We start from the raw sequence: 25,826 nt of genomic DNA, 5'->3' as shown, positions 1-25,826 counted from the left end.
TCTCTGCATGCTTGTTCTGTAGATGTCATGTCAGTCGCTCGCTGTCCCTTCACATCAGTGGTCAAACTAAATGCAGAAATAGAAAAACATGTCCATTTACTAAGATGCATCTCAGAGTTCATTCAAGATGGATGAGTGCAATAAGAATGGTTGTAGTGTGAGGCTGTGGCATAACCAGTCTGATCGTGCCTCCCTCTGAACAAATAGAACAGACAGATAATAGCACATGGTGAGTGTTGAGCAGTGGTCATGTATACATTCACAACAAGGCAGAGGTTCTGCCCACTTCCTGTTTGAAGCCGCGCCTACATTTTGGTCTGTGTTTTGCTCGGTTCGTTACCTCATCAGTAATCTCTTCTTCTCTGGACCTTGGAGGTTGATGGGAACATGATGTTGACACCTGAAGGACAACAGGGACATGCCCACCAGAACTCCGTCTCTCCTGGTTCTCTTCTTCTCTGGACCTTGGAGGTTGATGGGAACATGATGTTGACACCTGAGGGACAACAGGGACATGCCCACCAGAACTCAGTCTCTCCTGGTTCTCTTCTTCTCTGGACCTTGAAGGTTGATAGGAACATGATGTTGACACCTGAGGGACAACAGGGACATGCCCACCAGAACTCAGTCTCTCCTGGTTCTCTTCTTCTCTGGACCTTGAAGGTTGATAGGAACATGATGTTGACACCTGAGGGACAACAGGGACATGCCCACCAGAACTCCGTCTCTCCTGGTTCTCTTCTTCTCTGGACCTTGAAGGTTGATAGGAACATGATGTTGACACCTGAGGGACAACAGGGACATGCCCACCAGAACTCCGTCTCTCCTGGTTCTCTTCTTCTCTGGACCTTGAAGGTTGATAGGAACATGATGTTGACACCTGAGGGACAACAGGGACATGCCCACCAGAACTCAGTCTCTCCTGGTTCTCTTCTTCTCTGGACCTTGGAGGTTGATGGGAACATGATGTTGACACCTGAGGGACAACAGGGACATGCCCACCAGAACTCAGTCTCTCCTGGTTCTCTTCTTCTCTGGACCTTGAAGGTTGATAGGAACATGATGTTGACACCTGAGGGACAACAGGGACATGCCCACCAGAACTCAGTCTCTCCTGGTTCTCTTCTTCTCTGGACCTTGAAGGTTGATAGGAACATGATGTTGACACCTGAGGGACAACAGGGACATGCCCACCAGAACTCAGTCTCTCCTGGTTATCTTCTTCTCTGGACCTTGGAGGTTGATGGGAACATGATGTTGACACCTGAGGGACAACAGGGACATGCCCACCAGAACTCAGTCTCTCCTGGTTCTCTTCTTCTCTGGACCTTGAAGGTTGATAGGAACATGATGTTGACACCTGAGGGACAACAGGGACATGCCCACCAGAACTCAGTCTCTCCTGGTTCTCTTCTTCTCTGGACCTTGAAGGTTGATAGGAACATGATGTTGACACCTGAGGGACAACAGGGACATGCCCACCAGAACTCCGTCTCTCCTGGTTCTCTTCTTCTCTGGACCTTGAAGGTTGATAGGAACATGATGTTGACACCTGAGGGACAACAGGGACATGCCCACCAGAACTCCGTCTCTCCTGGTTCTCTTCTTCTCTGGATCTTGAAGGTTGATGGGATCATGATGTTAAAGCCAGAATGCCCATCATCAGTCTGACAAAAACTGACAAAAACATGTAACTATTATTAGTCTGTCAATCTATCCTTGTCTTTTGAAAAGCAAAGGCAAGTTCGCAAGTCTTCCCAGGCATGATGTAAATACATGTATCAGTCCAATGGAATGACCTTGAGGTATTGCTAAATGACGTGAGCCCATGCACCAACTCTGATGACTTCTAAAATGGTGGAGGTCAAGTAGGAAATAATTGTTTGTTGATTGTGAAATGAACAAACATTGATATCAGTGCTTTTTGCAGTGAAATGAAAAGGTCTTGAACAGACCCAGACGGACTGACAGACCAACAGAAAGGTTTCCAGGCAGAAACTAGTGAGAGGGAAGGGGAAAGAGAGAGGGCGGAGGGCAGAGGTCGACCATGCAGGGCATCATGGCAATCAAGTGTCCAAGGTGTGTGTGTGTGTGTGTATCGGTATGTGTGTCTGTACACTGTATGTGTGTCTGTATCTGTCCATCTGTCCATTCATCCATTCGTGTGCGTGTTTGCCTCTGCCTGTCTGTTTCAGTGTGTCCGTCCATCCCTCCACATTAAACAGTGGTCAGTGTGTAAAGGTAGACATGGAGGGCCTTGCTCTCCTGCTCCAGTTGAGGCTGGAGCCGGGCCCTGCCTCCTCCTCAGCTGGTTCCTCCCGTTTACTCTGCAGCTTAGCATGGAGCTGGATGAAGCACTGGTCCCAGTCCTCTGGAAGCAGCAACATCAGGAAGCCCAGGCAGATGATCAACACGGCGATCAGACGCACTGCGTTGAAGTGGATCTCACATGTGTACAGGTCAACCACTGGAACACAACATAACAAGGGCTTATATTACCTAGAACTTAATGATCAGGCCTTCATAACGTAACGCTGACAGAAGTGACATAACATTAACACAAACAGGTCCCCAACACAACACATCAATCTGAATCAACACTAGGGGAGTTGGGGGAAGTTGAGTCAAAGGGGGAAGTTGAGACACCCTTGTTTCAGGGGTAAGTTGTGCCAAGAGATGGACAAGCTATGTTTTCAAAACTGTAATGTTTTCATGAATTCTGATTATTTCCAGGGAAATAGGAAAGTTAACCAGGGAGGCCGGGATTCAATTTCATCGCGGATTATAGGCATTGCTGCTTTTAAAAGCAATTTCCCGATTGAACCGGCAGATGCAGCGTTTACCGTGAATGGGATCTCTGTGAATGTGGTAACATTACCTTTAAAAACCACAACTCCTAGAATTGAATCCCGGCCTGAGTTAAGGTTGTTCCATTGGATGGGATAAATATCTGGAGAAAAGGACAAGGACACAGTAGAGTTGGAGGAGAAGGAGCAGAGACTTACTGGCATTGACAGGGACACTCAGGACGATGCCCAGAGAGATTAATGTGGGGTACGTGATGGCAATGCCAAAGTTCACCAGGATATTGAAAGCTGTGGAGGAGAAAAAGTTCAACTTTACTTATTTACTACAACTATTTCACTCACAGTCAAAAAGAGAAACTAGTCAGCAACTTTTCAATAGAGCTCAATTCATTGGGTGGGCGGGAGGGGGGTTTGTATCAGTCTCCACACTGGTAGAGGGTTGTATCAGTCTCTATACTGGTTGCAGGTTTGCATCAGTCTCCACACTGGTTGAGGTTTGCACCGGTCTCTACACTGTTTGAGGTTTGCACCAGTCCCTACACTGGTTGAGGTTTGCACCAGTCTCTACACTGGTTGAGGTTTGCACCAGTCTCTACACTGGTTGAGGTTTGCACCAGTCTCTACACTGGTTGAGGTTTGCACCAGTCTCTACACTGGTTGAGGTTTGCACCAGTCCCTACACTGGTTGAGGTTTGTATCAGTCTCCATACTGGTTGAGGTTTGCACCAGTCTCTACACTGGTTGCATGTTTGTATCAGTCTCTACACTGGTTGAGGTTTGCATCAGTCTCCACACTGGTTGAGGTTTGTATCAGTCTCTACACTGGTTGTGGTTTGCATCAGTCTCTACACTGGTTGAGGTTTGCATCAGTCTCCACACTGGTTGAGGTTTGCATCAGTCTCTACACTGGTTGAGGTTTGTATCAGTCTCTACACTGGTTGAGGTTTGCATCAGTCTCCACACTGGTTGAGGTTTGCATCAGTCTCTACACTGGTTGAGGTTTGCATCAGTCTCCACACTGGTTGAGGTTTGTATCAGTCTCTACACTGGTTGCAGGTTTGCATCAGTTTCCATACTGGTTGCAGGTTTGCATCAGTCTCTATACTGGTTGAGGTTTGCATCAGTCTCTACACTGGTTGAGGTTTGCATCAGTCTCTACACTGGTTGAGGTTTGCATCAGTCTCCACACTGAAAGTAATCTCCAGAAGTCCGTGCTTACCAAAGAGCAGGCCTGCTACCCCACAGAGGTATAACCAGGGGATGTCCTCAAGAGAACCAAAGTATTCCACATGGGTGAAGTACAGGATGACTGGCACAAAGCTGATGAACACAAAATTAGCCCCGCCGACGATCGTCAGAAAGAGCGCTGCCTCCCCAAACTTGGCACTGCCCAGGACCATTTTAAAGAGCACCTGTGGAGAGAGAGACAAATAGGATCAAATCAAATTGTATTTGTCACACGCGCCAATTACAACAGGTGTAGAACCTACCGTTAAATGCTTACTTACAAGCCCTTAACCAACAATGCAGTTGAAGAAATAGAGTTAAGAAAACATTTACTAAATAAACTAAAGTTTTAATAAATTATTAAATCAAAAACGTAACACAAGAAAATTATGTAACAATGATGAGGGTATTTATATATTTTTAAGTTTTCCTTTATTTAACCAGGCAAGTCAGTTAAGAACAAATTCTTATTTTCAATGACGGTCTAGGAACCGTTGGTTAACTGCCTGTTCAGGGGAAGAAAAACAGATTTGTACCTTGTCAGCTCGGGGATTTCAACTTGCAACCTTCCGGTTACTAGTCCAACACTCTAACCACTAGGCTACCCTGCTGCCCCATATACAGGGGGTACAGAGTCAATGTGCGGGGTTACAGGTTAGCCGAGGTAATTTGTAAAGTGACTATGCATAGATAATAAACAGCGAGTAGATGCAGTGTAAAAACAAAGAGGGGACCGTGATCCAGGGGGCGAGGGAAAGGGATAGAGGAGAGTGATAGGAGGGAGGGAGTTGATGCATCAGGTATTGTAGGTACCTCATACATTCACCCCCTTTTCCGCCCCCTTAACGAGAACATGCGGGCAGACCAAAGAGAGAGGGTGTACCTGCCAACCGTCTCCCTGGCCTGGCACTCTGCCACCGCTGTCTGTTGACCACATTAGGCCATTGTGACAGAGGGGCAGGAGATGCCAGAGCAGCTATATTATAGAACAGGAGACACCACAGAACAGCTATATTATAGAACAGGAGACACCACAGAACAGCCATATTATAGAACAGGAGACACCACAGAGCAGCTATATTATAGAACAGGAGACACCACAGAGCAGCTATATTATAGAACAGGAGACACCACAGAGCAGCTATATTATAGAACAGGAGACACCACAGAGCAGCTATATTATAGAACAGGAGACACCACAGAACAGCTATATTATAGAACAGGAGACACCACAGAGCAGCTATATTATAGAACAGGAGACACCACAGAACAGCTATATTATAGAACAGGAGACACCACAGAGCAGCTATATTATAGAACAGGAGACACCACAGAGCAGCTATATTATAGAACAGGAGACACCACAGAGCAGCTATATTATAGAACAGGAGACACCACAGAGCAGCTATATTATAGAACAGGAGACACCACAGAGCAGCTATATTATAGAACAGGAGACACCACAGAGCAGCTATATTATAGAACAGGAGACACCACAGAACAGCTATATTATAGAACAGGAGACACCACAGAACAGCCATATTATAGAACAGGAGACACCACAGAGCAGCTATATTACAGAACAGGAGACACCACAGAGCAGCCATATTATAGAACAGGAGACACCACAGAGCAGCTATATTATAGAACAGGAGACACCACAGAACAGCCATATTATAGAACAGGAGACACCACAGAACAGCTATATTATAGAACAGGAGACACCACAGAACAGCTATATTATAGAACAGGAGACACCACAGAACAGCTATATTATAGAACAGGAGACACCACAGAACAGCTATATTATAGAACAGGAGACACCACAGAACAGCTATATTATAGAACAGGAGACACCACAGAACAGCTATATTATAGAACAGGAGACACCACAGAACAGCTATATTATAGAACAGGAGACACCACCGAGCAGCTATATTATAGAACAGGAGACACCACAGAACAGCTATATTATAGAACAGGAGACACCACAGAGCAGCTATATTATAGAACAGGAGACACCACAGAACAGCCATATTATAGAACAGGATACACCACAGAACAGCCATATTATAGAACAGGAGACACCACAGAACAGCTATATTATAGAACAGGAGACACCACAGAACAGCCATATTATAGAACAGGAGACACCACAGAACAGCTATATTATAGAACAGGAGACACCACAGAACAGCTATATTATAGAACAGGAGACACCACAGAACAGCCATATTATAGAACAGGAGACACCACAGAACAGCTATATTATAGAACAGGAGACACCACAGAACAGCTATATTATAGAACAGGAGACACCACAGAGCAGCCATATTATAGAACAGGAGACACCACAGATCAGCTATATTATAGAACAGGAGACACCACAGAGCAGCCATATTATAGAACAGGAGACACCACAGAACAGCTATATTATAGAACAGGAGACACCACAGAACAGCCATATTATAGAACAGGAGACACCACAGAACAGCTATATTATAGAACAGGAGACACCACAGAACAGCTATATTATAGAACAGGAGACACCACAGAACAGCCATATTATAGAACAGGAGACACCACAGAACAGCTATATTATAGAACAGGAGACACCACAGAACAGCCATATTATAGAACAGGAGACACCACAGAACAGCTATATTATAGAACAGAAGACACCACAGAACAGCCATATTATAGAACAGGAGACACCACAGAACAGCTATATTATAGAACAGGAGACACCACAGAACAGCTATATTATAGAACAGAAGACACCACAGAACAGCCATATTATAGAACAGGAGACACCACAGAACAGCTATATTATAGAACAGAAGACACCACAGAACAGCCATATTATATACCCATCAACCCCTCTTTTTGTCTGTTTGTCCTCCACGGGCAGTCACCAGTGTTTCCTAAACTGGGTACTGGGGACCCAAAGGGGTGCAGGTGCACGTCTGTCTGTCTGTCTGTCTGTCTGTCTGTCTGTCTGTCTGTCTGTCTGTCTGTCTGTCTGTCTGTCTGTCTGTCTGTCTGTCTGTCTGTCTGTCTGTCTGTCTGTCTGTCTGTCTGTCTGTCTGTCTGTCCAACTTGGCTATATATTTGGCCATCATACTGACACTGAATGTCAGGTTCTGGAGGCCTATCAATGCACAAACACCAAACTACATACCCCACACATCCATCCATCTGTCCATTCAGAATCTATAAGGATCTGCCTGTCACAGTCTGAACATCTGCAGGTCTATCAAATGAAACACCAAATTACGGCCCGTTTAGCCCAGCCCAGATGTTTTAGAATGCTTCATAGTATTTCATAATATCTAATCTAGTCTCCTGTTACCTGATTATATAAGGAACACATCTAAGGAGACTCACGAGCCTGTCCCTGTATGCACAAAGACTCCTTACATGAGACCTAACATTGCTCCTAATCTGTATTTCATAAAGGAGGATGTTTGCGTGATTTTTTCTTTGAAACGTTTTGAGGACATCTTCATCTCACTGAAGGAGGAAAGAAAAATGGAGACACATAAAAGGTCTCAGATGACACACCCCCTTTCAATCACAAAGAATAACCATGTATTTATTAATTTCAACCACAAAGAATAACCATGTATTCATTCCTTTCAACCACAAAGAATAACCATGTTTTCATTCATTTCAATCACAAAGAATAACCATGTTTTCATTCCTTTCAACCACAAAGAATGAGGTGTTCCTTTGATTCTGTCTTTTAAGAGAAGACTGTACCATGTCTCACAGTTAAGCAAACAAATGTGTCCTGTGTGTGAGAATGTGTGTGTGTTTGTGTGTTTGTTCATAGAGTAGAGAAGTACCTTGTAGAGTGCAGACATAGAAGCGGAGGCCACAACGAAGGTGATCCCCATGACAGAGTGGCTGTGGAAGCCGTCAGCGTAGGTCATCATCACGATGCCAGCGATGGCAAAGATGGCCGCCACGATCTGCACAGGGAAAGGTGGAGAGGACATATTACAATATATACCACTTAGCAGGTTTTTTTAAGGAGTGGGGCACTGCTTACATTTTATTGGATAGGATAGTGTAGAAGGAGGAAGGGGAGGGTTGAACCTGGATGTGGACATGAAGCTACTGTATGGTCAGGGTAAAGGTTGAATTCTTTCACTTTGAATTCAAGCTGGATTTATTCATAGTTTGAAAGCACAAGTATCTCAAATGCAGTTCAATCTACCATAAATACATTTTACTGCTTAGATAGAAGAGTCACTGTTGACTTGACACACCAGGATCCACTTCTGATGCACTTTTACACTGGTCTGAGATCAGATCATCAAACAGTAAGTACTGAATGTGTCCCAAATGGCACCCTATTCCTCTGGGCCCTGGTCACAAGTAGTGCACTATAAAGGGAATATGGTGTAATTTGGGACACAGCCTAAGACAGGTAGTAAAACCTGGAGCAGCCTTGAGCCCAGCCAGGGTGGTAAGTTACTGTCGGAGACCTTACAGTAGCACTGAACAGATTCACGCCCCAATGGCCTTGTGTGTGTGTGTGTCAGAGTGACAGAGCTTGTGTTTGTGCGTGTGTATATGTTTGTCCCTGACTTTCACTTTCCCCTCCCTTTCCTCCAGCCGTTCCCTCTTCTTTTCCTCCAGCTATTCCACCTCCCTTTCCTCCAGCCATTCCACCTCCCGTTCCTCCAGCCATTCCCTCTTCCTTTCCTCCAGCCATTCCCTCTTCCTTTCCTCCAGCCATTCCCTCTTCCTTTCCTCCAGCCGTTCCCTCTTCCTTTCCTCCAGCCGTTCCCTCTTTCCTCCATTCATTCCCTCTTCCTTTCCTCCAGCCATTCCCTCTTCCTTTCCTCCAGCCATTCCCTCTTCCTTTCCTCCAGCCGTTCCCTCTTCCTTTCCTCCAGCCGTTCCCTCTTTCCTCCATTCATTCCCTCTTCCTTTCCTCCAGCCATTCCCTCTTCCTTTCCTCCAGCCATTCCCTCTTCCTTTCCTCCAGCCATTCCCTCTTCCTTTCCTCCAGCCGTTCCCTCTTCCTTTCCTCCAGCCGTTCCCTCTTCTTTTCCTCCAGCCATTCCGCCTCCCATTCCCCCTCCCGTTCCTCCAGCCATTCCCCCTCCCGTTCCTCCAGCCATTCCCTCTTCCTTTCCTCCAGCCATTCCCTCTTCCTTTCCTCCAGCCGTTCCCTCTTCCTTTCCTCCAGCCGTTCCCTCTTCCTTTCCTCCAGCCATTCCCTCTTTCCTCCAGCCATTCCCCCTCCCGTTCCTCCAGCCATTCCCTCTTCCTTTCCTCCAGCCATTCCCTCTTCCTTTCCTCCAGCCGTTCCCTCTTCCTTTCCTCCAGCCATTCCCTCTTCCTTTCCTCCGGCCGTTCCCTCTTCCTTTCCTCCAGCCGTTCGCTCTTCTTTTCCTCCAGCCGTTCCCTCTTCCTTTCCTCCAGCCATTCCCTCTTCCTTTCCTCCAGCCGTTCCCTCTTCCTTTCCTCCAGCCGTTCCCTCTTCCTTTCCTCCAGCCGTTCCCTCTTCTTTTCCTCCAGCCATTCCACCTTCCCTTCCTCCAGCCGTTCCCTCCCACAGTAATGTCTGTTACTGGTGTAATGGTGAACACAATGCAAAGACACACACAACCACAACCACAGTCATGATAATCATATACTATCTGGTCCAGGGCCCAGTGCTTTCCAATCAGCAAAGACAGTCTCCCATACAGGAAAGGATTGATGGGCTGTGTGTGTGTGTCTGCGTGTGTGTGTGTGTCTGTGTGTGTGTCTGTGTGTGTGTGTATGTATATGTGTGTGTATGTATATGTGTGTGTGTGTATGTGTATGTGTGTGTGTGTGTGTGTGTGTGTGTGTGTGTGTGTGTGTGTGTGTGTGTGTGTGTGTGTGTCTGTGTGTGTCTGTGTGTGTGTGTCTGTGTGTGTGTCTGTGTGTGTGTGTATGTATATGTGTGTGTATGTATATGTGTGTGTATGTATATGTGTGTGTATGTGTATGTGTATGTGTGTGTGTGTGTGTGTGTGTGTGTGTGTGTGTGTGTGTGTGTGTGTGTGTGTGTGTGTGTGTGTGTGTGTGTGTGTGTGTGTGTGTGTGTGTGTGTGTGTGTGTGTGTGTGTGTGTGTGTGTAATGTATAGGGACTTGGCTTGGGCCAGTGGAGTGGATTAGCACTGCATTAGAGAGGTGTCAGGAAGATAAACAACCCGTGTGGTTATGCCCGGTGCTTCATTTGTAAATTGGGAAATGCCGGAACAAAAAGTGAGCATTAGAGTGGGGTGAGTTGGGGGCTCTGAGGTACCGGAACGAATAAAAACATTTTTTTAAAGGTGCCAGATCCTGTTTTGGCAGGATGTGGCCCAAATTAAGCAATGCTTACACCTGGACAGAGCCAAGGGGTACAATGGGTAAACCCCCCCCACCTCTTTCTCTCTCTCTCTCTCTCTCTCTCTCTCTCTCTCTCTCTCTCTCTCTCTCTCTCTCTCTCTCTCTCTCTCTCTCCGCCTCTCTCTCTCTCTCTCTTCCCCCCCCCCCCCTCTCTCTCACCCTCTTTCTGCAGTGCAGGCTGCCTGCCTTTCAGTCACCTCTCTAGCTACATAAAAAATAGAATGACCTGCCAGGTCAACCCATTACACAACGTTGACTTGAATGGGGATGTCCATTCTCTAGAAACGCCAGCTATGTCAGTCACATAGAAAAAAAATTACTAGGGACAACGCGCCTCATACCATGGCAATTTGACTGGGAGACCCATGGGTTTACTCAATATGGCTGACATGGTAGTTATATTTAGGGGCGCACCTTCCAGTTTCTTTATCCATTCGGATAAACACCCCAAACAGCCAACCTACCCAGTGAAAGTTGCGCCCCTGATGATATTCTATGGTCAGTTACCTCTCTACAGAGATTTGTTTCTCTGAGAAAGCCTGCTGCTTTGCTGCTTGGTTTCCTGGGACACGGACCCCTCAGTGATTGGACACGGCAATTTGTTTTCCTTTCTCACACACTGCTGTGTCAGCAAACCCAATGTCAGGGAATGGGGAAATGGACCAAGACTGGGTCTGGGCTCTGCTGAGGCAGTCTGTCACTCCCACCACAACACCATAACACCAGGCCACACTCGCAGAACACCTTTCTAACCCCAAGGGTCTTTCCTAGTTTAATAAAGGTTCAATGAAAAGACAAAACCCCAGCTGAGAAATGTATGTGTGACTGATTGGGTTAGAGCCTGGGTGGGTCTCATGTGCCACAAGGGAGACTGTGCTAGCTTGCTGAGCTAAAGCCTAGGCAATGTTACTCTCATACCTCTCCAAAACAACATAAAACTACAGGAGATACAATATACTTGGAGATATACAGGCAACTGCCAAAATAAAGGAAATACTTGAGTAAATGAGGGATTCAAAGTGTATTGAAAGCAGGTACTTCAACCCAGGTGTGGTTCCTGAGTTAATTAAGCATCATGTTTAGGGCCATTATTTTGTCTACCATGGCTATACCCCCATAGGATGACAATGCCCCCATCCACAGCGCGCGAGTGGTCACTGAATGATGAACATGAAAACGATGTAGACCATATGCCATGGCCGTCTTAGCCACCAGATCTCATCCCAAATGAACACTTACGGGAGATTCTGGAGCAGGTGCCTGAGACAGTGTTTCCACCATCAACAAATCACCAAATGATGTAGTTTCTCATGGAGGAATGGTGTCACATCTCTCCAATAGAGTTCCAGACAATTGTAGAATCTATGCCAAGGCACATTGAAGCTGTTCTGGCTCATGGTGGCCCAACACCCTATTAAGACTCTTTATGTTGGTGTTTCCTTTATTTTGGCAGTTACCTGTACATGCAGTGCATTGGGAAGGTATTCAGACCTCTTGACTTTTTCCACATCTTGTTACGTTACTGTCACGACTTCCGCCGAGGTTGGCTCTACTGCCTGTTCAGGCTGTGCTCGGCGGTCGTCGTCACCGTCCTATTAGCCACTACCGATCCCTTTACGGTTATCTGTTGGTTTTGTCTGATTGTTTTCACCTGTGTGTTAGTTAATTAGTATCTGTATATAATGTAGGTTGTCCCGCCCTTGTTTTGTGCGGGATTGTTTGTTTTTGTCATTTCGTTTCGGCTGTCGGTGTTTTTGTGTTTTATTTCTCCGGTTTGTCTGTTATTTCCTGTTTTGGATATTTTTCACCCTGTTTGTATTTTGGGTTGTCCGTGTTTATTGTTGTTCACCGGAGAATAAACCTCTATTCACTATTTGCTCTCTGCGCCTGATTCCATCCACCTTGACTAGTCGTGACAGTTACAGCCTTATTCTAAAATTGATTCAATAATTTTTTTGCAATGCAATAATTAACCATGTCTATGTGTAGATTAGAATAAAGGCTGTAACACAACAACATGTAGAATGAGTCAAGGGGTATGAATACTTTCTGAAGGTACTGCAGGTACAGTATGGGAGAGATGCCATCCCTTATATACCATTCTCCTACTGACAGCTATCCACCCACCTCACCCATGAAATAGCCCAAGCTAAGTACCAGAACACTGTCATACTTCAAAGGGATAATTGGACTCTCCCCAGCTTCTCCCCTCGTATCCTCTCCCTTCTCTCTTCATTTTCATATGAAGGAAAGCCCATCCAAGATCCTCCGCATTACTGCAGACATCAAAACACTGCAATACCCATCAACAGTCAGAGAGAGGGAGTAAGAGAGAGAGAGAGAGAGAGAGAGAGAGAGAGAGAGACACACAGAGAGAGAGAGAAGAGAGAGAGAGAGAGAGAAGAGAGAGAGAGAGAGAGAGAGAGAGAGAGAGAGAGAGAGAGAGAGAGACAGGAGTCATGGGGGAGAGATGGGGAGAGAGAGGAAGAGAAAGAGAGAGAGTGTGAGGAAGGAGAGAGAGAGTGTGGGGAAGGGAGAGAGAGAGAGGAGACATGGGGGAGAGAGAGGAAGAGAAAGATGGGGAGAGTGAGAGAGAGAGAGAAATATAGAAAGAGAGAGAGAGAGAGAGAGAGAGAGAGAGAGAGAGAGATTGAGAGAGAGAGACAGACAGACAGACAGAGATAAATATAGAAAGAGAGAGAGAGAGAGAAAGAGAGAAAGAAAGAAATGGGAGGATTACTCAGAGCTTTCATCACAGATGGGGGTAGTGAGGGATAATGACAGGAGGGAGAGAGAGAGAGAGAGACATTCCGATTAGGTGTTTTCCTTCCAGATCTTCCCTCCAGTTATTCACACAAACAGTACATACATACACCCATTCATTCATTTATCCGGATTAGTCACAGTGAGATCAAACATATTTTGCAAGAGAGACCTGAACTTGTATTTATAAAGTCTCAGAATACATATAGGAGGGCTGATCTAGGATCAGTTTGACCTTTGAGATCATGATGAATATGATATGGCCAGGGGGACCTGATGCTGAATCAGTCTTTCTACTCTGAATACGTGGACTGCCTGGGACCTAGTAGGGAGTTTTAAATGTAGACTACAGGTTCATCAAGACAGAGGTCTGTGTGGGACATCATGTTTGGTACCGTGACTTTTTGTCTGGGCTGCTTCATGAGTTTGAGCCACTCCTGCCAGATTGCATAGTGCAATACAACTATTATACAATAATAGACCGCGCCGCACACTTCTCTGTCGGGTCCCGATGGCGACCCGGGAATCCCGCTCTGCATCAAGAGTCCTTCCTGTCTTCTCTATCTCTCTGAGAGGTAACAGTTTCAGTTCAGAAGATCATATATAAATCATGTCATTACAAGGACACACTTCAGTTTCCACATGAGGCTTTTCAGTACCACTGCAGAGAGAAGGGAACTCTCAGCCAGACAGGACATCCTTAGCTTGGTTCTACAGTGGCTTGCGAAAGTATTCACCCCCCTTGGCATTTTTCCTATTTTGTTGCCTTACAACCTGCAATGAAAATGGATTTTTGGGGTGTTTGTATCATTTGATACACAACATGCCTACCACAACAAAATATGTTTTATTGTGAATCAAACAAGAAATAAGACAATAAAACAGAAAACTTGAGCATGCATAACTATTCACCCCCCCAAAGTCAATACTTTGTAGAGCCACATTTTGCAGCAATTACAGCTGCAAGTATCTTGGGGTATGTCTCCATAAGCTTGACACATTTAGCCACTGGAATTTTTGTCCATTCTTCAAGGCAAAACTGCTCCAGCTTGGATGGGTTCTGCTGGTGTACAACAATATTTAAGTCATACCACAGGTTCTCAATTGGATTGAGATCTGGGCTTTGACAAGGCCATTCCAAGACATTTATATGTTTCCCCTTAAACCACTCAAGTGTTGCTTTAGCAGTATGCTTAGGGTCATTGTCCTGCTGGAAGGTGAACCTCCGTCCCAGTCTCAAATCTCTAGAAAACTGAAACAAGTTTCCCTCAAGAATTTCCCTGTATTTAGCACCAACCATCATTCGTTCAATTCTGACCAGTTTCCCTGCCGATGAAAAATATCCCCACAGCATGATGTTGCCAGCACCATGCTTCACTGTGGGGACAGATACTCGGGGTGATGAGAGGTGTTGGGTTTGCACCAGACATTGCGTTTTCCTTGATGGCCAAAAAGCTCAATTTTAGTCTCATCTGACCAGAGTACCTTCTTCCATATGTTTGGGGAGTCTCCACATGCCTTTTGGAGAACACCAAACGTGTTTGCTTATTTTCTTCTTTAAGCAATGGCTTTTTTTCTGGCCACTCATAGTTGAATTAATGGTGCTCAGTATTATGTTCAAAGTTTCTGATATTTTTATAACCCAACCCTGATCTGTACTTCTCCACAACTTTGTCCCTGACCTGTTTGGAGAGCTCCTTGGTCTTCATAGTGCCGCTTGCTTGGCAGTGCCCCTTACTTAGTGGTGTTGCAGACTCTGGGGCCTTTCAGAACCGATGGACTTTATTATAGGTGGACTTTATTTAACTAATTATGTGACTTCAGAAGGTAATTGGTTGCACCAGATCTTATTTAGGGGCTTCATAGCATTTTCATATCATTTTTTTAAACACTTTTTTTTTAACCATTTCACTTCACCAATTTGGACTATAATGTGTTTGTCCATTACAGGAAATCCAAATAAAAATCAATTTATTTAAAATAAAGGTTGTAATGCAACAAAATAGGAAAACTGCCAAGGGGGGTGAATACTTTTGCAAGGCACTGTATCCAGCAACTTACTTATAGCTACTCTTCAGAATACCTTTGGTGCTGCAAGGTACATTGTTAATTTGACAAACTCTCTCCCAGGGTGACGTTGAGGTCCAAGTTCATTAACAATTATCTAACAATGACCGTTAATGAACTATGCCCCAGCCCGGACGGAGCAGTTACATTCACTTGAAAGCAAAAAAAAATTCTGCACTGCAGTACAGGTTATCTTCTGAATGCCCACAACTTGATTGAGTTTACCTGGCTTAACAGAATAGTCTCAAAACAGTATTTAAAATACTTAAAATAGTATTTGAACCCAGTCCGCTCCCCATTCCCTCAACCCATTCCCCTCAACTCTTCTGAACCCAGGTCAGTTCCCCACGCCCTCAACTCTTCTGACACCAGGTCAGTTCTCCATGCCCTCAACTCTTCTGAACACAGGTCAGTTCTCCATGCCCTCAACTCTTCTGAACCCAGGTCAGTTCCCCATGCCCTCAACTCTTCTGAACCCAGGTCAGTTCCCCACGCCCTCAACTCTTCTGAACCCAGGTCAGTTCCCCACGCCCTCAACTCTTCTGAACCCAGGTCAGTTCTCCACGCCCTCAACTCTTCTGAACCTAGGTCAGTTCCCCATGCCTTCAACTCTTCTGAACCCAGGTCTGCTCCCATGCCCTCAACTCTTCTGAACCCAGGTTCATGCCCTTCTCCACGTCCCTCAAATCTTCTGAACCCAGGTAAGTTCCCCACGCCCTCAACTCTTCTGAACCCAGGTCAGTTCTCCATGCCCTCAACTCTTCTGAACCCAGGTCAGTTCCCCACACCCTCAACTCTTCTGAACCCAGGTCAGTTCTCCACGCCCTCAAATCTTCTGAACCCAGGTCAGTTCCCCACGCCCTCAACTCTTCTGAACCCAGGTCAGTTCTCCACGCCCTCAACTCTTCTGAACCCAGGTCTGCTCTCCATGCCCTCAACTCTTCTGAACCCAGATCAGTTCCCCATGCCCTCAACTCTTCTGAACCCAGGTCTGCTCTCCATGCCCTCAACTCTTCTGAACCCAGATCAGTTCCCCATGCCCTCAACTCTTCTGAACCCAGGTCTGCTCTCCATGCCCTCAACTCTTCTGAACCCAGGTCAGTTCTCCACGCCCTCACCTCTTCTGAACCCAGATCAGTTCCCCATGCCTTCAACTCTTCTGAACCCAGGTCAGTTCCCCACGCCCTCAACTCTTCTGAACCCAGGTCAGTTCTCCATGCCCTCAACTCTTCTGAACCCAGGTCTGCTCTCCATGCCCTGAACTCTTCTGAACCCAGATCAGTTCCCCATGCCCTCAACTCTTCTGAACCCAGGTCTGCTCTCCATGCCCTCAACTCTTCTGAACCCAGGTCAGTTCTCCATGCCCTCAACTCTTCTGAACCCAGATCAGTTCCCCATGCCCTCAACTCTTCTGAACCCAGGTCAGTTCTCCATGTCCTCAACTCTTCTGAACCCAGGTCCGCTCCCCATGCCCTCAACTCTTCTGAACCCAGGTCAGTTCCCCATGCCCTCAACTCTTCTGAACCCAGGTCAGTTCCCCATGCCCTCAACTCTTCTGAACCCAGGTCAGTTCCCCACGCCCTCAACTCTTCTGAACCCAGGTCAGTTCTCCACGCCCTCAACTCTTCTGAACCCAGGTCAGTTCCCCATGCCTTCAACTCTTCTGAACCCAGGTCAGTTCCCCACGCCCTCAACTCTTCTGAACCCAGGTCAGTTCTCCATGCCCTCAACTCTTCTGAACCCAGGTCAGTTCCCCACGCCCTCAACTCTTCTGAACCCAGGTCAGTTCTCCATGCCCTTAACTCTTCTGAACCCAGGTCACTTCCCCACGCCCCTCAACTCTTCTGAACCCAGGTCAGTTCTCCATGCCCTCAACTCTTCTGAACCCAGGTCAGTTTCCCATGCCTTCAACTCTTCTGAACCCAGGTCAGTTCCCCACGCCCTCAACTCTTCTGAACCCAGGTCAGTTCTCTATGCCCTCAACTCTTCTGAACCCAGGTCAGTTCTCCATGCCCTCAACTCTTCTGAACCCAGGACTGCTCTCCATGCCCTCAACTCTTCTGAACCCAGATCAGTTCCCCTTGCCCTCAACCCTTAATACTTAATACTCTTCATTCCTTCGGGGACCGCAGGGCTCCAGCACAGAGAGGGTTTAGGCTGCTTCCCAAAAGGCACCCTATTCCTTATGTAGTACTACTTCTGACCAGGGCCCATAGGGCAAGAAAATAGTGCACTATAAAGGAAATAGAATGCAATTTGTGATGCAAACTAGCCTCTAACCCAATATAGAAGGGAAGTGTTAGAGTCTGGGAGGCAGGGAGCCATTAGCCTCTGGTTCATCCAGGTTAAAGCCCACTAGAACAGGAAATCCAGGACACAGTTAATAACTGTCTGCTATAATTTAATTAGGTAGGACCTAGCTAGTCCAACTGAGACTGAGTCTGTGGCCTTAATTAGGTAGGACCTAGCTGGTCCAACTGAGACTGAGTCTGTGGTCTTAATTAGGTAGGACCTAGCTAGTCCAACTGAGACTGAGTCTGTGGCCTTAATTAGGTAGGACCTAGCTGGTCCAACTGAAACTGAGTCTGTGGTCTTAATTAGGTAGGACCTAGCTAGTCCAACTGAGACTGAGTCTGTGGTCTTAATTAGGAGACATTTTTATCTAGCCCTGAAATGAACTCTTATCTACTCATAACTGGAGGAATCTCCAGTCAAAATGTTATCTCTTCGTAGGTTCCCTGGACATCTCAGACTTTGTGCATCACACACACACACACACACACACACACACACACACACACACACACACACACACACACACACACACACACACACACACACACACACACACACACACACACACACACACACACACACACACACACACACACACACACACACACACACACACACACACACACACACACACACACACACAGTAACTCACCCTGACCCCCATGAAGCGGTCTCTCAGTACGATCCAAGAGAGCAGGAATACGAAGGCCTTGTTGCAGCAGAACAGAGCTGACACGTCTGTAGTGTTGATCTTCCTCAGGGCCTGTGTTAGAGACAGGATCACGTCACAGCTTAAAATGACTTCGCCCAATTGCTAGATTTTCGGTGGGGTAGTTGGCTACGAGTGTTTTTGAAGCTGAGGATCAATAGTTTGAGTCCAGTAAGGGGACAGGGATGGTGAAGGAAGCTATACCGCTAAGCTAGCACTACAAGGAAGCTATACCGCTTAGCTAGCACTAGAAGGAAGCTATACCGCTTAGCTAGCACTAGAAGGAAGCTATACCGCTTAGCTAGCACTAGAAGGAAGCTATACCGCTAAGGTAGCACGAGAGGTCGACCGATTAATCAAAATGGCCGGTTAATTAGGGCCGATTTCAAGTTTCAAGTCCAGCGTTGCATATAATCGATGAGGTGCCTGTTAATGTATCATCAAATCACAGCCTACTTCGCCGAATGAGTGATGATTTAAAAAGCGCATTTGCGAAAAAAGCACTGTCGTTGCACCAATGTGTATCTAACCATAAACATCAATGCCTTTCTTAAAATCACAAGTATACAAAATTTAAACCTGCATATTTAGTTAATATTGCCTGCTAACATGAATTGATTTTAACTAGGGAAACTGTGTCACTTCTCTTGCGTTCAGTGCAAGCAGTCAGGGTATATGCAGCAGTGTGGGCCGCCTGGCTCGTTGTGAACTGAACCGAAGACCATTTCTTTCTAACAAAGACCATAATTAATTTGCCAGAATTTTACATAATTATGACATAACACTGAAGGTTGTACAATGTAACAGCAATATTTAGACTTAGGGTTGCTGCCCGTTCGTTTAAATACAGAACGGTTCTGTATTTCACAGAAAGATTAAACGTTTTGTTTTTGAAATGATAGTTTCCAGATTTTACTACATGAATGATCTAAGGCTCGTATTTGTGTGTGTTATTATATTATAATTAAGTCTATGATTTGATAGAGCAGTCTGACTGAGCGGTTGTAGGCAGCAGCAGGCAGCATTCATTCAAACAGCACTTTACTGCGTTTGCCAGCAGCTCGTTGCAATGCTTGATGCACAGCACTGTTTATGACAGCAAGGAGCCATCATGTCAGGTAGTCCTGGGGCACGGTCCTAGGGCTCAGGTCCTCCGAGAGAGAGAAAGAAAGAGAGAATTAGAGAGAGCATATGTGGGGTGGCCAGTCCTCTTCTGGCTGTGCCAGGTGGAGATTATAACAGAACGTGGCCAAGATGTTCAAATGTTCATAAATGACCAGCATGGTTGAATAAGCCTATCAACTCCCGAGATTAGACTGGCAATACTAAAGTGCCTATAAGAACATCCAATAGTCAAAGGTATGAAATACAATGTCACGCCTTGGTCTTAGTATTTTGTGTTTTCTTTAATTATTTGTTCAGGCCAGGGTGTGACATGGGTTTATTGTGTTGTCGTATTGTTTTTTTTGTAGGCATTGGGATTGTGGCTGATTAGGGGTGTGTCTAGCATAGGCTTGGCTGCCTGAGGCGGTTCTCAATCAGAGTCAGGTGATTCTCGTTGTCTCTGATTGGGAACCATATTTAGGTAGCCTGGGTTTCACTGTGTATTTCGTGGGTGATTGTTCCTGTCTCTGTGTAGTGTTCACCAGATAGGCTGTAATTAGGTTTTTCACGTTCCGTTTGTTGTTTTGTATTTATTTAGTTATTTCATGTATCGCTATATTCTTCATTAAAGAACATGAGTAACCACCACGCTGCATTTTGGTTCGACTCTCCTTCAACAGACGAACGCCGTTACAGAATCACCCACCACACCCGGACCGAGCGGCGTGGTAACAGGCAGCGACAGCAGGAGCAGCGAAAGGAGGATGAATTGTTCGGAGAAGGACCCTGGGATCAGCCGGGAGAATATCGCCGCTCCAAAGAAGAACTGGAGGCGGCAAGATCTGAGAGACGCTGGTATGAGGAGAAACAACAGCGGCAGCAGGAGCTACAATATCGGGACTACACTACTTGGGAGGAAATAGGCAGGTGGGCGGTCGACCCAGGGAGAGTACCGGAGCCCGCCTGGGATTCGCTGGAGCAGTGCGAAGAGGGTTATAGGAGAATGGAGTTGGAGAGACAATCACGACGGCGCAGAAGAAAGCCCGTGAGTCAGCCCCAAAAATGTATTGGGAGGGGGGAGGGGGGGGGGGGGGGCTCTGGGAGAGAGTGGCAGAGTCAGGAGATAGACCTGAGCCAACTCTCCTTGTAAATCGTGAGGAGCCAAGGAGGAGACCAGAACCAGAGGCGGTGTTAGAGGTGAGCGAAGCAGAGACTGAACCTCTTCAGTCGACCCTCTACTTTTTCGACATTCTGTTAAAAATCTCGCAACATTTCAGCGCCCTGCTACTCATGCCAGGAATATAGTATATGCATATGATTAGTATGTGTGGATAGAAAACACTCAGACGTTTATAAAACTGGTTAAATCACGGCTGTGACTTTAACAGAACGTGCGTTTCATTGAAAAGTGCAGGAAAATCTGATCACTGAAAGTGGAAAAATATATCCATCCATTTAGCAGACGCTTCAACCCATTGTTATGGGCGAAAAGACATTAAATAGGGCTGAGGTTACAGTACCTACAGCTTCCACACGATGTCAACAGTCTTGTCATTTGCAAATTCTTTGTTTCTTGGTCAAACGAACAAGAGACAGGCTTTTCTTCAGGTCTCCGACCGGATATTTTGTTGAGAAATACACGGACAGTATTTCAAGACGGACCCCTATAGAAAACACTTTGTCTCGTGATTAATTTGATCGCTTATTAACGTTTACTAATACCTAAAGTTGCATTACAAAAGTATTTCGAAGTGTTTTGTGAAAGTTTATCGTCGACTTTTTGAATTTAAAAGAATGACGTTACGTTATGAAACGCTATTTTTTTCCGTTTATCACACAGTCTTCATAGATCGATAACTAGGCTATATATGGACAGATTTAATCGAAAAAAAGACCCAATAGTGATTATGGGACATCTAGGAGTGCCAACAAAGAAGATGGTCAAAGGTAATGAATTTTTATATTTTATTTGTGCGGTTTGTGTAGCGCCGACTATGCTAATTATTTTGTTTACGTCCCTCTTGGGTCTTTGGGGTGTTACATGCTATCAGATAATAGCTTCTCATGCTTTCGCCGAAAAGCATTTTAAAAATCTGACTTGTTGCCTGGATTCACAACGAGTGTAGCTTTAATTCAATACCCTGCATGTGTATTTTAATGAACGTTTGAGTTTTAACTAATACTATTAGCATTTTAGCGCATTGCATTTCAGAGCTCTAGATGGGACGCCTGCGTGCCAGGTAGCAAGAGGTTAATGGGGAAAGTGGAGGAGAGAGTAATGAGGGAGCTTGGTGCTTTAGGTACAAGATTATCCGACGGAGCGTGTCGAGGGATTTGATGGCACCTGGGTCAGCGCTCCATACTCGTCCTGAGGTGCGTGTTAGTCGGCTGGTGAAAATTGTGCCAGCCTCACGCACTAGGCCTCCTGTGTACCTATCTAGCCTCGCACGTCCTGTGCCAGTCCTGCTCTCGGGCTCTCCAGTACACCTTCACGGTCCGGTCCATCCTGTGCCACCTTCACACACCAGTCTTCCAGTGGCAGCTCCATGCACCAGGCTTCCTGTGCGTGTTCTCGATCCAGTACCACCAGTTCCAGCACCACGCACCAGGCCTTCCAGTGCGCCTCGCCTGTTCAGCACAGCCAGAGCCTTCCTTTCCTCTAGCGCTGTCGGAGCCTCCCGCCTGTTCAGCGCAGCCAGAGCCTTCCTCCCTACAGCGCTGCTGGAGTCTCCCGCCTCTTTAGCGCAGCCAGAGCCTTCCTCCTCTACAGCGCTGCTGGAGTCTCCCGCCTCTTTAGCGCAGCCAGAGCCTTCCTCCTCTACAGCGCTGCTGGAGTCTCCCGCCTGTTCAGCGCAGCCAGAGCCTTCCTCCTCTACAGCGCTGCTGGAGTCTCCCGCCTGTTCAGCGCAGCCAGAGCCTTCCTCCTCTACAGCGCTGCTGGAGTCTCCCGCCTGTTCAGCGAGCCAGAGCCTTCCTCCACTACAGCGCTGCTGGAGTCTCCCGCCTGTTCAGCGCAGCCAGAGCCTTCCTCCTCTACAGCGCTGCTGGAGTCTCCCGCCTGTTCAGCGCAGCCAGAGCCTTCCTCCTCTACAGCGCTGCTGGAGTCTCCCGCATCTTTAGCACAGCCAGAGCTGCGTTACATACAAACGGTATAGAAACGGTATAGAGAGAAATAGTCCTATAATTCCTAAAATAACTACAACCTAAAACTTCTTAACGGGGAATATTGAAGACTCATGTTAAAAGGAACCACCAGCTTTCATACTGTATGTTCTCATGTTCTGAGCAAGGAACTTAAACGTTAGCTTTCTTACATAGCACATATTGCACTTTTACTTTCTTCTCCAACACTGTGTTTTTGCATTATTTAAACCAAATTGAACATGTTTCAATATTTATTTGAGACTAAATTTATTTTATTTATGTATTATATTAAGATAAAATAAAAGTGTTCATTCAGTATTGTTGTAATTTTCTTCATTACAAATATATATATAAAAATAGGCCGATTAATCGGTATCGGCTTTTTGGTCCTCCAATAATCGGTATCGTTATTGGCGTTGAAAAAAATCATAATCGGTCGACCTCCAGCTAGCACAGTGACACCTGTTACACCTGCAGGCACTATATAATACTGTCACAGTCCCTAACCACACACACACACACACACACACACACACACACACACACACACACACACACACACACACACACACACACACACACACACACACACACACACACACACACACACACACACACACACACACACACACACACACACACACACACACACACACACACACACACACACACACACACACACACACACACACACACACACACACACACACACACACACACACACACACACACACACACACCAGGACCAGGGGGAAAGCAGCACAGTACCTGTAGGTACAGGTAATTGGTGAGGATCCACAGCAATCCAAATGGAGCCACCTTAGTGAAGAACACCTTGGCTGTCAGCCCGTCGTCCCCAAAGAACCGACAACACTCCCTGGAGAGGAACACACACAGATGAACACCCACAGGCATGCACACACACAAAACAGACACACATGCACAGTACACAGGTACATGTACAGTTGAAGTCGGCTGTTTACATACACTTAGGTTGGAGTCATTAAAACTCGTTTTTCAACCACTCCACAAATTTCTTGTTAGCAAACTATAATTTTGGCAAGTCGGTTAGGACATCTACTTTGTGCATGGCCTTAAGTAATTTTTCCAACAATTGTTTAAAGACAGATTATTTAATTTATAATTCATTGTATCACAATTCCAGTGGGTCAGAGGTTAATAGTTGACTGTGCCTTTAAACAGCTTGGAAAATTCCAGAAAATTACGTGATGGCTTTAGAAGCTTCTGATGATCTAATTGACATCATTTGAGTCAATTGGAGGTGCACCTGTGGATGTATTTCAAGGCCTACCTTCAAACGCAGTGCCTCTTTGCTTGACATCAAGGGAAAATCAAATGAAATCAGCCAAGACCTCAGAAGAAAAATAGTAGTAGGTCTCCACAAGTCTGATTTATCCTAATAGTAGGCCTCCACAAGTCTGATTTATCCTTGGGAGCAATTTGAAACGCCTGAAGATACCACATTCATCTGTACAAACAATAGTACGCAAGTATAAACACCATGGGACCACACATCCATCATACCGCTCAGGAAGGAGACATGTTCTGTCTGCTAGAGATGAATGTACTTTGCGAAAAGTGCAAATCAATCTCAGAACAACAGCAAAGGACCTTGTGAAGATCCTGGAGGAAATGGGTACAAAAGTATCTATATCCACAGTAAAACAAGTCCTATATCGACATAACCTGAAAGGCCACTCGGCAAGGAAAAGCCACTGCTCCAAAACCACCATAAAAAAGCCAGACTATGGTTTGCAACTGCACATGAGGACAAAGATCGTAATTTTAGGAGAAATGTCCTCTGGTCTCATGAAACAAAAACATAACTATTTGGCCATAATGACCATCATTATGTTTGGAGGAAAAAGGGGAATGCTTGCAAGCGAAGAACACCATCCCAACTGTGAAGCACGGGGTGGCAGCATCATGTTGTTGGGGTGCTTTGCTGCAGGAGGACTGGTGCACTTCACAAAATAGATGGCATCGAGGAAGGAAACTTATGTGGATATATTGAAGCAGCATCTCAAGACATCAGTCAGGAAGTTAAAGCTTGGTTATAAATGAGTCTTCCAAATTGACAATGACCCTAAGCATACGTCCAAAGCTGTGGAAAAATGGCTTAAGGACAACAAAGTCAAGGTATTGGAGTGGCCATCACAAAGCCCTGACCTCAATCCCATAGAAAATTTGTGGGCAGAACTGAAAAATCATGTGCGAGCAAGGAAGCCTGCAAACCTGACTCAGTTACACCAGCTCTGTCAGGAGGAATGGACCAAATTCACCCAACTCATTGTGGGAAGCTTGTGGAAGGCTACCTGACACGTTTGACCAAGTTAAACAATTTAAAGGCAATTCTCTCTACTATTATTCTGACATTTCACATTCTTAAAATAAAGTGCTGATCTAACTGAATGTTTACTAGGAATAAATGTCAGGAATTGTGAAAAATTAGTTTAAATGTATTTGGCTAAGGTGTATGTAAACTTCCGACTTCAACTGTATATGTACAGACACAGACAAACAAACAAACACAAGCTCACAGCACAAACACATGTAAACAAACACAATCACATTTTAGTATACAACATTAGTGTTAGTATTCATAGTCTATGCTAGTGATGGGGGGATCGTACAGTTAAATATCACAATACGGGGGTGTGTTATATGGCCAATATACCACTGCTAAGGGCTGTTCTTAGTGCTGGATAGTCCTTAGTCGTGGTATATTGACCATATACCACAAACCCCAGTGCCTTATTGCTATTATAAACTGGTTACCAACATAATTAGAGCAGTAAAAACAAATGTTTTGTCATACCCGTTGTATCGGCTGTCAGCCAATCAGCAGTCAGGGTTCAAACCACCCAGTTTAAAATTATATTTTGAAGTATCGATATGTAAAATAAGACATATATACAGGAGCAGTCAAAGTTTGGACACACCTACTCATTCAAGGGTTTGTCTTTATTTTTACTATTTTGTAAATTGTAGAATAATAGTGAAGACATCAACACCATGAAATAACACATACGGAATCATGTAGTAAATAAGAAAGTGTTAAACAAATCCAAAATACATTTTAGATTTTAGATTCATCAAAGTAGCCACCCTTTGCCTAGATGACAGCTTTGCACACTCTTGGCATTCTAGCATGCTAGCAGATGCCCATAGACTTACAGTCACTGTGCTAACCAAGTAGATCAAAAAGTAGATTAAGGACCTAGTTGCCAAAATCCCAAAGTATACCTTAAAGGTAAACATGAAGACTGGTATGTGAACTGGTAAGGAGTTACTGGAACTCCTGGTTCAT

The 25,826-nt window shown here is 45.5% G+C and overlaps 2 protein-coding genes across 2 annotated transcripts; both read right to left on the bottom strand.

The window, feature by feature from the left end:
- Positions 1 to 291: 291 nt before the first annotated feature.
- Positions 292 to 1,157, bottom strand: LOC124020690. The gene is made up of 2 exons (XM_046335939.1): positions 465 to 1,157; positions 292 to 368 (listed from the first exon to the last, which is right to left on the bottom strand). The coding sequence occupies exons 1-2, from the start codon at positions 1,155 to 1,157 to the stop codon at positions 345 to 347; spliced, it is 717 nt and encodes a 238-aa protein (XP_046191895.1). The 3' UTR covers positions 292 to 344.
- A 1,067-nt stretch (positions 1,158 to 2,224) lies between these two features.
- LOC124020691 (putative thiamine transporter SLC35F3) lies at positions 2,225 to 25,826 on the bottom strand. Its single transcript, XM_046335940.1, has 7 exons — positions 25,810 to 25,826; positions 23,264 to 23,372; positions 18,191 to 18,301; positions 7,883 to 8,008; positions 4,027 to 4,219; positions 3,006 to 3,095; positions 2,225 to 2,467 (listed from the first exon to the last, which is right to left on the bottom strand). Exons 1-7 carry the CDS (start codon positions 25,824 to 25,826, stop codon positions 2,229 to 2,231), a joined length of 885 nt encoding a protein of 294 aa, XP_046191896.1. The 3' UTR covers positions 2,225 to 2,228.

Source organism: Oncorhynchus gorbuscha, unplaced genomic scaffold, assembly GCF_021184085.1.
Source record: "Oncorhynchus gorbuscha isolate QuinsamMale2020 ecotype Even-year unplaced genomic scaffold, OgorEven_v1.0 Un_scaffold_877, whole genome shotgun sequence".
NCBI classification, from domain to species: Eukaryota; Metazoa; Chordata; class Actinopteri; order Salmoniformes; family Salmonidae; genus Oncorhynchus; species Oncorhynchus gorbuscha.
Note: the sequence above shows the minus strand (reverse complement) of the source record. Positions and strands in the feature narration are given on the sequence as shown.

Bases quoted from the DNA above. Each gene is read 5' to 3' on its own strand.
- LOC124020690 (XM_046335939.1), bottom strand. From the start codon at position 1,157: ATGTTCCTATCAACCTTCAAGGTCCAGAGAAGAAGAGAACCAGGAGAG. The intron at 369-464 runs GTCCAGAGAAGA...TCAACCTCCAAG, and splicing joins TGTTCCCATCAACCTCCAAG to GTCCAGAGAAGAAGAGATTA.
- LOC124020691 (XM_046335940.1), bottom strand. The intron at 8,009-18,190 runs GTGAGTTACTGT...TTCCCTGTGCAG, and splicing joins ACCGCTTCATGGGGGTCAGG to ATCGTGGCGGCCATCTTTGC. The intron at 3,096-4,026 runs GTAAGCACGGAC...TCTCCTCCACAG, and splicing joins GGTAGCAGGCCTGCTCTTTG to CTTTCAATATCCTGGTGAAC.